This window comes from Pyrgilauda ruficollis, unplaced genomic scaffold (assembly GCF_017590135.1).
Source record: "Pyrgilauda ruficollis isolate IOZ18807 unplaced genomic scaffold, ASM1759013v1 scaffold280, whole genome shotgun sequence".
Taxonomy (NCBI): Eukaryota; Metazoa; Chordata; class Aves; order Passeriformes; family Passeridae; genus Pyrgilauda; species Pyrgilauda ruficollis.
In genome coordinates, this window is record NW_024524156.1 from 102,961 (window position 1) to 116,120 (window position 13,160).

At 61.7% G+C, this 13,160-nt stretch overlaps 1 protein-coding gene across 1 annotated transcript; it reads left to right on the top strand.

Annotated features, from left to right (window-relative positions):
• The first annotated feature begins 256 nt into the window (after positions 1-256).
• SP1 (Sp1 transcription factor) lies at positions 257-12,726 on the top strand. The gene is made up of 6 exons (XM_041472160.1): positions 257-395; positions 829-923; positions 1,516-3,016; positions 10,439-10,607; positions 11,452-11,651; positions 12,310-12,726. Exons 2-6 carry the CDS (start codon positions 849-851, stop codon positions 12,624-12,626), a joined length of 2,262 nt encoding a protein of 753 aa, XP_041328094.1. The 5' UTR covers positions 257-395; positions 829-848; the 3' UTR covers positions 12,627-12,726.
• Positions 12,727-13,160: the final 434 nt, after the last annotated feature.

Genomic DNA, 13,160 nt, shown 5'->3' on the forward strand with positions numbered 1-13,160 from the left:
GCCACGCCCCGCCTCCCGCGCCCCATTGGCGGCGGCGCACGTTCATCACGCCGCGGCCCGCGCCGCCGCGGCCGCGCCCATACGGGGTCTCCCTGCGAGCCCGCGCGGGCGCCGATTGGCTGAGCCGCCGCCCGCCCCCTCCGCGGGGGAGGCCGTGGGGGTGGGCGGCTGCGAGCGCAGGCACCGGGGGGCTTTCCCCCACTCCCGGGCAAGGCGCCCTGCGGGGGCGGATGCGGGGCCGGGGGGCCGTGGGAAGGAGCGAGCGGGCGGGGGGCGCTCGGCGTCCCCTCCCCAGGGCAGACCCCGGTGCCGGGGGCGAGGGCAGGAGCGGGGGCGCAGCCCCGGTGGCGGCGGAGGATGAGGAGGCTCCTGAGCGCTGGGAGAGGAAGGACTCGGTGGGAGCGGGGACCCCCGAGCTGGGGGGCGGCGGGCGGGGCAGCCCCGGGCAGGGCATCCCGAGGGCCGGACCCACGGGGGGAATCCCGGGGTGGATCCGCGGCCCGGGCGGGAGCTGTGTGCCCCGGCCCGCGGGGCAGGCGAGGGGGAGGCCCGGGGAGCGCCTCGGCGGGGGCCAGGGAGTGTCCCGGGCGGCCGGGGAGGAGCCGCGCCTGGAGCAGGGCCGGGTCCTCCCCCCCTGTCCCGCTGCCAGCTCCTCTTTGGCAGCTCCCTGCTCTTCGCAGCCCCTCGCCGGCTGCGCCAGCAGCACATGGTGCCCCCAGAGCCGGCCCGCCGTGTCCCCTCCGGGCCCTGCCGGGCCCTGCCGAGCCTCGTGCCGCTGCCCTGCCCCAAAATGTCCCTAACCGGGGCTGTCACTTCCCTCCTGCGCAGACCAAGAGAGCACCGAGGAGATGTCGGCTGTGAAGCCCGACAAGGGCGAAGGCGACGCCAGCAGCACGAGCAGCGCCGGCGGTGGGGAGGCCCAGGTGAGTGGGGGCAGGATCGGCCCCGCTGGCCCCGGGGAACCCGTGGCAAAGTCCAGGCCCGGGCCGAGCTGTTTGCTGGGCCCAGGCAAGCGTTCCAGCACGGGCAGGAAGAGGAGGGTGAGCGCTGCCAAGCAGCGCCCGTGGCTTCCCCTCCTCGCCGGCTCTCCTCGGAAACGCGCAGTTCCCCTGTGCCAGTGACACCACGGCCCCCGCTGGCCCTTCTCCAGCACGGGGAGCCCAGGAATGACCCTCCTGCCTGGGGGGTTTGTCGTGCCCCAGGGGGATTCCCCGGCTTGGGGGTAGAGGAGCTCTCTCCTCTCTTGGCTTTCCCAGGCAGGCTCCCTCCCAAAAGGCTTTTCCGTGTGGGTTCAGGCTGTCCCGGCCTGACAGCCTTGTGCCTGGCAGTTGTATTTTTCCGGCTGTGGGTGGGTTTGTTCAGGAAGGAGTGTTTATCTTTTCTGAGTATGCTCCTCCCTGTTTTCTCTTATTAAGTTTTCTTTTTTTTTTTGTTTCCCCGTTTGGTTTTTTTTTCCACTCCGGGCCTGCCCCTCGGGCCGCCTCCCACTCGCGTAACTCCTCCTCTCATCCCCAGGAGTCACAGCCATCCCCGCTGGCCCTGCTGGCAGCCACCTGCAGCCGCATCGAGTCTCCCAATGAGAATTCCAACAGCTCCCAGGGCCAGCAGGGCGGGAGCGGCGAGCTGGACCTGAACGCGGCCGCCGCCCAGCTCACCCAGTCGGCCAACGGCTGGCAGATCATCTCGGCGGGCTCCAGCACCCCCACGGGCTCCAAGGAGCCGGGCAGCAACGGCAGCAACGGCGGCGACGCCTCCAAGAGCCGCCCGGTCAGCACCGGGCCCTACGTGGTCACCTCGGCGTCCGGCCTGCAGAACCAGCAGGTGCTCACGGGCCTGCCGGGCGTCATCCCCAACATCCAGTACCAGGTGATCCCCCAGTTCCAGACCATCGACGGGCAGCAGCTGCAGTTTGCCACCACCCCGGCGCAGGTGAACGTGCAGCAGGATGCCTCGGGGCAGCTGCAGATCATCCCCGGCTCCAACCAGCAGATCATCACGAGCCGTGCGGGCAGCAGCAACCTCATCGCCATGCCCAACCTGCTGCAGCAGGCCGTGCCCATCCAGGGCGTGGGGCTGGCCAACAACAGCCTCTCCGGGCAGACCCAGTACGTGGCCAACGTGCCCGTGGCCCTGAACGGCAACATCACCCTGCTGCCGGTCAACAGCGTGGCCGCCAGCCTGGCCCCCACGTCCCAGACGGGCACCCTGAGCAGCTCGGGCTCGCCGGACAGCAGCTCCCAGCCGGCCACCTCAGGGGCTGCCAGCAGCTCGGGCGGCACGGCCACGTCCCAGGCCAGCTCAGGCGCCTTCTTCACCAACGCCAACAGCTACTCCACCACCACCACCACCAGTAACGTGGGCGTCATGAATTTCTCCACCAGCGCCACGGTGGGCACCAACGTGCAGGCGCAGACCCCCCAGAGGGCCAGCAGCGTCCCCAGCTCGGACTCTCTGCAGACCCCGGTGTCCGGGGTGGCCCTGCAGCCAGGGCAGCAGAAGGAGGGGGATCAGAGCCAGCAGTCACAGCAGCAGCAGCAGCAGCAGATCCTGATCCAGCCGCAGCTGGTCCAAGGAGGGCAGACAATCCAAGCCCTCCAGACCACCCCGCTCTCTGGCCAGACCTTTGCCACTCAAGCCATCTCCCAAGACACCTTGCAGAACCTGCAGCTCCAAGCCGTGCCCAACTCCGGCCCCATCATCATCCGCACGCCCACGGTGGGTCCCAACGGGCAGGTGAGCTGGCAGACCATCCAGCTGCAGAACCTGCAGGTGCAGAACCCCCAGGCGCAGACAATCACGCTGGCCCCCATGCAGGGCGTGTCGCTGGGCCAGACGGGCAGCACCAGCACCACGCTGACCCCCATCGCCTCCCTGCCCAGCGGCACCGTCACCGTCAACGCCGCCCAGCTCTCCTCCGTGCCGGGCCTCCAGACTATTAACCTCAGTGCCTTGGGAGCGTCCGGGATCCAGGTGCACCAGCTGCAGGGGCTGCCCCTGGCCATCGCCAACGCCCCCGGTGAGTGCTCGGCTCCCCGGTCCCCTTTCGCAGCCAGGCATGGGAAGGAGAAACCATGGGCCCGGCTGGGCTGGGCTGGGCATGGTCGGTGTCAAATGGTGTTGGTGGTGGGGTGGGGCTTGTGTTGGCCCTGGGGATGGAGTGTGTTCATCACCAGACGACACTAAAGGTCTTTTTGGGGAGTTTAAGTCTGGAAGGAAAGGGAGGAGGTATCTGTGGGGGGGAAAGTGGAGAAGAAAGAGGACACCTGGTTTTGTGCCACTGTCCTGCTCTGGAGGCCACCCAGGAGTCTAGGTCAGGGCTGGGCTGAGGACCCGAGTCCAGCTCGGCTCCTTGGCTGAGCCTGTAAGGAGTCATGGCCATAAAACACAGGGATTAACTGAAAAGCCCATGAAAACAAACCCAGTCACGGAGCTGCGGGGAATTTCCTCCCAGGGGTGGAAGAAAGGGCTCATTAAGTGTCTGGGTGCTGGCGCGGGACAGCGTGACCTCAGCGTGGCCCAGCCGGTCCCGTGGGCACGGGGCACCCTGCTCGGATCCCCGCGGATCCACCCCACCGTCTCCCACAGCCTGGGAAAAGCGGGATACGTGAACGTGGGAACGGAGCTGGAGCCTGCTCAGCTGCTGCCGCGGAAGGGATCGGCTCTGGCAGCGCTCTCCACTTGCTTTTCCACTGTTTTCCTTGGGGTTTTTTCCGGGTTTTTTTTTTTTTTTTTTTTTGTGTTCTGGCTCTGGCTAAAAGGGGCTGTTGCTGGATTTAGTCACAGTTGAGAGGCAGCAGAAAATGTTGCTCAATCCAGCCCGAGCTTCCCTCTCGCGAGAGGCAGCGGCTGCTCCCCCGGGCTTGTTTTGCAGCATTATTTTGGGCTGTTGCTACAGCAGCTTGGCTCGCAGGCAAGCCACGGGTCACTCTGGCCTCGGGATTAGCCTGATCCTTGGATTTCCCCGAGCCAGGGACCCGCGGGGGGCTCCCACAGGCGGGGCTGGCACCGGGCAGGGGACAGCGTTGGCCTGTGTGACCCGTGGGGTGTGCAGGCTCCCCTCGCCCCCATCCCCGCACCAGGGGAGGCTCCTGCCCGGGCTGGGGCTCCTTCCTTGGTGCTCCCGGGCTCCTTCCTTGTTTTGAAGGCGCTGGAGAAAGGCATGGGCGAGCCCAGTTCCTGTATTCGTGCCTGGCTCTGCCCTCGGAGGTGGAACAGGGAGGAACGTTCTAGAGACCACCCATGCAACCGCCTCCTCCTCCTCCTCCTTTCTCCTCCTCCTCTTTCTCCTCCTTCTCCTCTCCTTTTTTTTTAGCTCAGCAGCTCTCACCCTCGATCACCGTGGAGAATTCCCCACGAGCTGCAGCAGCAGCGGGGCCTCCTGGCTCTGTCCCCACCCCCGAGGACGTGAGGCTGGCACTGTCACTGTGGCACGGGGACATTTTAACAGCAAAGCCAGAGCAGGGTTCAGAGCGGTGTTCTGGGGAGCCCCAGCCCTGTGGGATGGTCCGGGAGGCTCCTGGGGTGAAATGGGGAAAGCCGTGGCCAGCACAGAGCTTCCTGGCGCTGGTCCAGGGGCAGGGTTTGACTCCAGGCCGGAGGAGCTTTTCTCTGGCCGTGTCCCTCAGACGTGGCATTGGGTCCCTTTGTCCCCCCAGCCACCACCAGCCCCTCTCCAAGGGGTGCTGAGCCCCCCCAGGCCTGCGTCCCTCCGGATCCGAGCTCTCCCTTGGGAATTTGAGGGAGGGGTTTGTTCCCAACGCTTCCCAAATCCCTGAGAGTTTTTTTCCAGGCCTCCACGTGTGCTGGAACTTTCTGCTCCAGGCAAGGAGCTGGGAAGGAATTTTGGAGCAGGAAAAGCTCCTCTGCTTCCGGGGGGAGGCAGATGGAAAATGAGCCCTGGCAGGGGAGGGGCTGTGGCTGGTTTTCCTTGGATGCTGTTCCTGGGGAAGAAGGAGGTGCCCAGCCAGGGGTGTGGTGGCCCCAGCTGCCACCTGGGCTGGCAGCACTGCGTGTCCTGCCCCTTCCAGAGCTCAGCTCGGCCTCCTGGGGGGTTCTGTGTCCCCTCCTGAACCCCTGTGGCTCCCAGCCCCTCGGGTCTGTTGCCAGTGAGGTTTTCTCCTGTTTTTTGACAGGGGAAAAATCCCTCAGGGAGAAAACAACATCTGAAAAGGTCTTTAAAACTTGGATGTTTTTGCTCCTGGATGGGATGCAGAGCCCAGCTCTGTGCAGGTCTGGCTGGGTGTCTGTGTTGATAGGGTGGCTCAGAGGCTGTTCCTTCCTCCTCCCTGGCTGGGCTGGGGAGGAGCAGAGGCAGGGACAGGTCTGTGGCCACCAGGGGTGGCAGGTGGGCAAACAGACCCTGCCACTGGCTCTGCCACTGGGGAGGGCACCCCCAGAGCCAGGGAGGGGGGATTTCCTCAGCTGGCAGTGCCCCAAAACCCTCCCCGGGCTGCTGCCAGCACTGCCCACGTGAGAGGGATGGGGTCTGGGGCTCAGGTGGGGTCTGCAATACCTCAGTGGGGTCTGAGAGCCACCTCAGTGTCACCCCAGCCCGCCCAGGGAGGGGACATCCTGTGTGAGAGGGATGATGGTGGGGATTTTGTGACATCGGGGTTTCTCTTCCTCTTTTGCCATAGGGAGGGGCTGTTCTGAGCTCGGTGTCCTTGTAGTGGCTCTGTCTCCATGTGCTTGTCCCTGGCAGAGCCCTGCTGTCCCCACGACCCTGTCCCAGCCCTGCCTGGCTGAGGAGTGTGCTGGGTAAACAGGTGACCACCAGAGCGGTCAGCACTAGAATTAAACCCCCTTGTTTTGGGGGCACTCCAGGGATATGCCTCGTTTTGGGATGTTTGATTCCAGGGTTGGATGGAGCTGTTGGGTGGGATTGGGATGTTCTGGGCAGCACGAGCTCGCTTCCAGCTCCTCGGGAGGAGGACGAGGGGGAATGGAGCAGTCCCTGGTGGGCACAGGAGCCCTCGGCAGCGTGTGCCACAAACCCCTCCTGCTCCCTGCTCCCACTTGGCCCTTCCAGGGCCCTTCCCAGAGCGGGGCCCGTGGCACAAAGCCCCGATTGTGTCCTGTTTGCTGGTTTTTAAGGGCAGCTTTGTAGCAGCGCCTGGATGAGGCATCCCCATGGCATCGAGCGTGGTGGGGAGGGGAGAAGGGAGCCGGCCCCGCGGGACCCGCCCGCGACAAACGCGCGGCCCTTGTTTGTCTCACCGCAGCCGTGACATCACGGCACAAACCAGCACATTGTGAAACTTCCTGCTCTGGGTCCCAGCCAGGCTGGACTTTACATCCCCTCTGCGTTCCTGGCCTGACCTCCCTCCGTGTCGTTCCCTGGGGACTGACACGAGCCCCCAGAGACCCCCGGCTTGGCCCGGGAAGAAGGGGAGCGATCCCGGCAGAGCCTGCACTGTCGCAGCTTTGTCTGGGTGAGGTTGTGCCCCACACAAAGTCCCCGTGGAGGGGACACCCTGTGGATCCTGGGCCCCATGGGGCAGCCCTGCTTCTTCTCCTTTTCCTGTCCCAGCTGCTGCTCCGGGCCAGGCTCAGCGGGGCAGGGAAGGGCTGGCAGCCGTGCCGGTCGGACGGGTCGGGTGCGCGGCACCCACCCCGTGACTCCTCCTGGGAGAGGTCCCGGCTCCAGACCCGTCTGCCGGGCCCTGATCTGCCTCTCCCTTTTATCTGGGCCAGTCCCAGCCCTGCTGGAGCCCCGTCCTTATCACCCCACACAGGAGACACGTCCTGGCTCCCGGCTTTGGGGGAGTTTCCGCGTGGCTCCCTTCCAGAGCGTGGGCTCCCACCTTAGCACGGCTGGCAGCGTCCAGACGGCTCCTCATCCCCTCCCTCCCCATCCCAGGGTGCCTGGGTTAGATCCTGGGGGTGATACAGGCATCAGTTCCTCCTCGGGATCAAAAACTTGGGATTTGTGGCTCAGGAAAGCTTCCACTCCTGATTGCTGTGAGGGAGAGGCACACAGAGGTTCGGGTGAGGTGCGAGGCGCCTGCTGGGGTTCCCCACCTTGGGAGTTGCCCTTCCCTGTCTCAGCCAGGCATTTCCCTCCTTCCACAGCCCTCACACAGGGATTTCTGCCTGCATGGCAGGGCTGCTTTGGTGGGACCTGCCTGTGCTGCAGGGTGAGCTGCTCTGGGTGCTTTCACCCAGCCAAGGCAAGGCAGGACCGGAGGCTTCGTCCTGGTTTTGTGACAATTCAGGGGGGAATTTGAAGGGCAAAGGGGCTCTGTCTGTCAGTCTGCAGCGTGACAGAGGCATTTGGCAAATCCTGGGGGATTCAGGGATCTGGCAAAGTGGATGATGAGGTGATTCCCTGCCTCAGCTCTGTTCCCTTTTACAGCCCACCTCACTCATTCCATCGGCTCCGTCCCAATTTATCCCCCCTCCAAAGGAAGTGTCGCTCATCCTGATGCACAGAAACCTCCAGCAATTACAGGAGCTGCCCAAGGAGTGGCTTCTGGAGTCATCAGAGTCCAAATTAAAGCCCAGTTACTCACTGGGCTGCAGGCTTCCAGCCTGCCCCATCCTCTGGTTCCCTCTCCATGGCCCCGATCTCCAAGGAATTGCTGAGCCAGAGCTTGGCTCATTTACATGGATGAGCTCCTGGTGCAGATTAACTCGTTTTGCAAACCAGGGAGGGAATCAGATGGGAAAAAACCACGGGGACATAGTTCCAAAGCCACTTTGTCCCTTTGTGAGGCTCTTTGGTGTGTCTGGAGCAGCTGGGGTTTGTTCTGGGCAGGGTAGTGACCCCAAAAACTGGGCAGGAAATGGGGAGAACTCGAGTTGTGAGCTACCAAATGTGGAGGTATTTTCTGGAACACACCCTGAAAGGTTGGGGCTGCGTGTCCCCAGGTTTTGCTTTTCTTTCTTTTCACCTGAAAACTTCCTCTTGCCAGGAAGCCAAGTGGTGCCTGGTGCCAGCTCTCCCCCCTCACCCTCTGCCCAGGCACAGCTGCCAGAGGTGCAGAGTTTGCACAATCGGCCCCAGTTTGTTGGGTTTGGGTTTCATTTCCAGCTCTTCCCCTAAAAATGAACACGGGGTCTGTTCCCCTGCCTGAGGCTGGCCAGGGTGGGTGTGAGAGCTGCTCTCTCCTGCCTGCCAGGCTTTTCTCACCTCCTGGTAGTTTGCTAAATAAAGCAAACAAACCCCAGCTTTTTCCTGCACAAGGAACACCTTGTGTGCAGAGAATCCTCAGGCCAAGATTCCGGGGTTTGGGGTTTTTTGGTGGGACACCAGAAACTGCCCCGTTCCTGGGGGGGCTCAGAGGTCGCTGCTGGAGCGGGGCCAGGGGCAGCTCTCCTCTCCTGCCTTCCCAAAATCCCTCTTTCTCCATTTTCCAAGGATTAAACCTCCTCTTGCTCTATTAATAGTGTATTTTTGAGGGCTTTGCTGACCCAAGTGTGGAGCCTCCGGGGAAGCTTTAGTCTTAGCAGGGACGTGTATTAGCAGGGATGATAAATGTGAATTATCCTCTGTGCCCACTTTTCCCCGAACCTGTCATATCCCAGAGATTTCAGAGCTCCTGCTTGGGGTGGATGATCCCTGCAGGTCCAGGATCTGCTGCCCTGGATTTATACCACGCTGAGAGGCAGATCTCCAGCAGCAGGATTTGGATTTGTTCCCCCAGCACCAAAAAGGCAGAAAACACCACGTAGGCTTTTGCCTCTCGAAGGATTGAAGCCATTCCAAGGCATCCTGGTTGGATTCTCCCCCTCCCTGCTGTATTTCTGGGGAAAGAACTTGTGTTTTCTCCTGGTTTGGGATTTTTTTGGGGACAGTTGTGTTTTCTCTTGTCTTTTTTTTTTTTTTTTTTTTGTTTTTTTTTTTTTTTTTTTTTTTTTTTTGGCTTTTTTTTCTTGCTTTTATTATTTTTTTTTTCCCCAGCAGCTCTTCCCATCCGGGGAAATCTCTAATCCGTGGCTGGAGCACAAAGCTGTCGGCTGTGGCTTAGGAAGCTTAAAAACCCCTCCCAGGCTCGCTGCGTGCAGGCTGTGACTGCAGACACGTCACAGGAGCTGCAGGGAGGGACTGGGAAGCTCCTGAAATCCTCAGCTTGGCAGGGAGCTCGGGAATGTGGCGCCGAGGGCCGGGCTTCAAATCGTGTCACCTTTGGAGGGGACAATTTCCTCCTGCAGGCCTGGCTGGGACAGCATTGCCCTGCTCCCAGGGTGAGGGGCAGAGCCCAGGGCTGGTCCCAGGCTGGATGAAGGGACAGTCCTTGGGGTTTATGTGCCAGCTGACAGCCCCTGGTGACATCCTGGCTGCTCCTGCCCTGTCCCCAGCGTGGCAGGGCCAGGCTCTGCTCCTGGGGGTGCTTGGAGCTCCGGGTGTCCCCCACAGGCAGCTCTGCCTTTCCCAGGGAATCTGGATCCCTGTGGGCTGGGGGGCAGCGAACCCCCCAGTCTGCTCCTGCCTCAGGACAGGGGCACGGCCTCAGGCTGTGCTGGGAGGCTTCAGCTTGGATTTTAGGGATGATTTCTTCACTTTCCTGCTGGCTCCTGTCCCTCGTGAGCCCCAGGACCCGTTCTGGTGGCTCCTGTCCCTCCGTGGAGCTTTGCCCAGGCACCACTGACGCCTGCTGGCACTGGCACCACCAGGGACTGGGGAATTGTTCTTGCCAGGAATTCTTCCTCATTCCCAGCGCCGTCTCCGGGTTGTGAAACTCCCTCCTGGCACCTCCAGGAGCGCCCAGCCTGCGCCTCACAGGGGATTTGAAATTTGTCCTCCTCCCTGGCTCCTGCCTCGGAGCTCCTGTGTGGAAAACCAGGATTGTAAAGGAAATTTCCGTGCTTGGCCGAGGTGCTGGTCTCAGCAGGGCTTCCCAGAAGGATCGTGGGCTGGGGTTTGGGAATGCCAAAGGTTTGAAAAGGGCAGAGGGGATGCAGTGAGTGACCAGCAGCCCCAGGATGCCCCCACTGACCTTCCTGTCACCTCATCCTCACTGGAGCTGCTGGAGACAGCACCAGGAAAAGCCCCAGATGGGTTTTTTGGGAATAATTCCCACCTGGGGCTTCATTTCTCAGCCTTGGGAGAGCAACCCTGGAATGAGATAAAAGTCCAGGCGTGCTTGTCTCAAACTTGCCACACTCGGGTCACAGAAATCGGATTCCTCGTGAGAAAATTGCTGGGAAAAGGTGAATTTATCTCAAACCTGCCACACTGAGGTGATGGCATGTCCTTTGTGTGAGGAAACTGGTGTGAAAAAGGCAGATTTGGGGCTGGAATCACAGTCCCTGGAAATAAATTAAAGACCTGGACCAAAATGTGTGAAGCCCAGGGGCTGGGGAGGCCAGGGAGAGCCCCAGGCTGGGGAATGTCAGGAAAGCCGAGGGAAAAGGGTGGGAATCACGCTCCATCCGGCAGAGGAGACCCTCCTTTGCAGGAGGGGAGCCTGCTGTGACCCCCCTCGTTGCCTTGCAGGTGAGCACGGGGCCCAGCTGGGGCTGCACGGCAGCAGCGGCGACGGGCTGGGCGACGAGAGCGCGGCCGTGGAGGAGGGGGAGACCAGCCCCGACCCCCAGCCCCAGCAGGGCCGGAAAACGCGGAGGGAAGCCTGCACCTGTCCCTACTGCAAGGAAGGAGAGGGCAGGTGAGGCTGCTGCCCACGGGCCTGGCACCAGGAGCACCCCCAGAGTGCCTGGTTTTGTGGAATTCTTTGGGTTGGGAAGGGTCCCTGAGATCATCAGCTCCAGCTGTTCCCCCAGCCCTGGCAAGGCCACCCATGTCCCCAAGTGCCACATCCACGTGGCCACCTGGGCACCCCCAGCTCCTGTCCCAGCTTTCTAGCCCCAATTCCCCGTGTCCTGTGGGGCTGTTGTGAGCCAGGGGCAGGACCTGGCTCAGGACCTGGCTGAACGTCACCCCAAACCTGGCTGAACCTAACCCCACACCTGGCTGAACCTCACCCCAAGCCTGGCTGAATGTCACCCCAAACCTGGCTGAACCTCACCCCAAACCTGGCTGAATGTCACCCCAAACCTGGCTGAACGTCACTCCAAACCTGGCTGAATGTCACCCCAAGCCTGGCTGAATGTCACCCCAAACCTGGCTGAACCTCACCCCAAGCCTGGCTGAATGTCACCCCAAACCTGGCTGCCAAACCTGGCTGAACCTCACCCCAAACCTGGCTGAATGTCACCCCAAACCTGGCTGAACCTAACCCCACACCTGGCTGAACCTCACCCCAAGCCTGGCTGAATGTCACCCCAAACCTGGCTGAACCTCACCCCAAACCTGGCTGAATGTCACCCCACACCTGGCTGAACCTCACCCCAAGCCTGGCTGAATGTCACCCCAAACCTGGCTGAGCCTCACCCCAAACCTGGCTGAGCCTCACCCCACACCCATCAACCCCACAGGTCCTAATCCAGCAGATTCCCCCCAAGGCTGTATCACCTGAAATCCCCTCGTGTTTAACCCTTCCCTTCTTGCAGGAGCTCTGGGGATCCAGGGAAAAAAAAGCAGCACATCTGCCACGTGCCGGGCTGCGGGAAGGTGTACGGGAAGACCTCGCACCTGCGGGCGCACCTGCGGTGGCACACGGGGGAGAGGCCCTTCATCTGCACCTGGGTGCTGTGCGGGAAGCGCTTCACCCGCTCCGACGAGCTGCAGCGGCACAAGCGCACGCACACAGGTGGGGCTGCGCTGCTCCGGGGGCTGCTCTGACTCCTGGGGCTCCCCGAGCTGAAATCCCAGCGTCCTGGAGGGTGGGCTTTGGGTTCTTGGGCTGAGAGCTCCTCCAGAGTCTGAGCATTCTCGTGGGGAGGGACCTTTTCCCAAAATTCCAGGGTCCTGGAGCATTGGCCTTGAGCTCATGGGCTGAGAGCTCCTCTAGATCCTGAGCATGCTCATGGGAAGGGACTTTTTCCCAAAATTCCAATGTCTTGCAGCATTGGCTTTGAGCTCATGGGCTGAGAGCTCCTCCAGAACCTGAGCATGCTCATGGGGAGGAACCTTTTCCTTTTCCCAAGGTCCCAGCCTTTTCCCAAAATTCCAATGTCTTGGAGCATTGGCTTTGAGCTCATGGGCTGAGAGCTGCTCCAGAGCCTGAGCATGCTCATGGGAAGGGACCTTTTCCCAAAATTCCAATGTCCTGGAGCACTGGCCTTGAGCTCCTGGGCTGAGAGCTCCTCCATAGCCTGAGCATGCTCATGGGAAGGGACCTTTTCCCAAAATTCCAGTGTCCTGGAGCATTGGCCTTCAGGCCTTCACTCCTGCCCCTCTCACGGGCAGGAGCCCCTTCCCAAATCCCAGCCTTCTCCCCGTCCCTGACACCCCTCTCCCTCCCCCAGGAGAGAAGAAGTTCGCCTGCCCGGAGTGCCCCAAACGCTTCATGCGCAGCGACCACCTCTCCAAGCACATCAAGACCCACCAGAACAAGAAGGGAGGCGCCGGCAGCGTGGCCATGAACGTCTCGGCCGTCCCCATGGACACGGCGGCCTCGGCCGAGGGCAACGGCGGCGCCGCGCCCTCGGCGCTCATCGCCACCAACATGGTGGCCATGGAGGCCATCTGCCCCGAGGGCATCGCCCGCCTGGCCAGCAGCGGCATCAACGTCATGCAGGTGGCCGACCTGCAGTCCATCAACATCAGCGGCAACGGCTTCTGAGCGCGGCCGCGGAGCCGCCAGCGCCGCCGGCACGCGCCCGCACCACTCGAAGGCCAGAGCTATATATATATATTTTTTAATTTCGGCTTGATTTTTTTTTTTTTGAAGAGAAAAGATTCTATATTATTATTATATATATAAAAATATAAAATGTGTTCGTTTGAGAGAGGAGAGATGTTGCTGTGACCATGGCGTGGTCCCTTTGATGCCTTATCCTGGAGCAGGTCGGCCCCTCTGGGGCGCGCCGGACGATGCCCGAGCTCTCCTTCCCTCCCTCCCTCCCTCCCCGATCCCATCCCCCACCAGAATCCCTAAACCCTCCCCGGGCTGTCGGCGCTTTGCTTTGAGGTGACTCTGTAATTCCTTTGGCATTCTGGGGGGAGATCCCGCTGGATTTTTCACCCTTGGACTCCCACTGCCCTCCCCTGCCTTGGCAGGTGTTGTTTTTATTTTTTTTCTTGGATCTTGGTTTTTTCCAGCCGTTTTCTTGGCAAGGCTCCCCGTCCCGTGGGAGTGGAGTTGCTCCATGGGAAG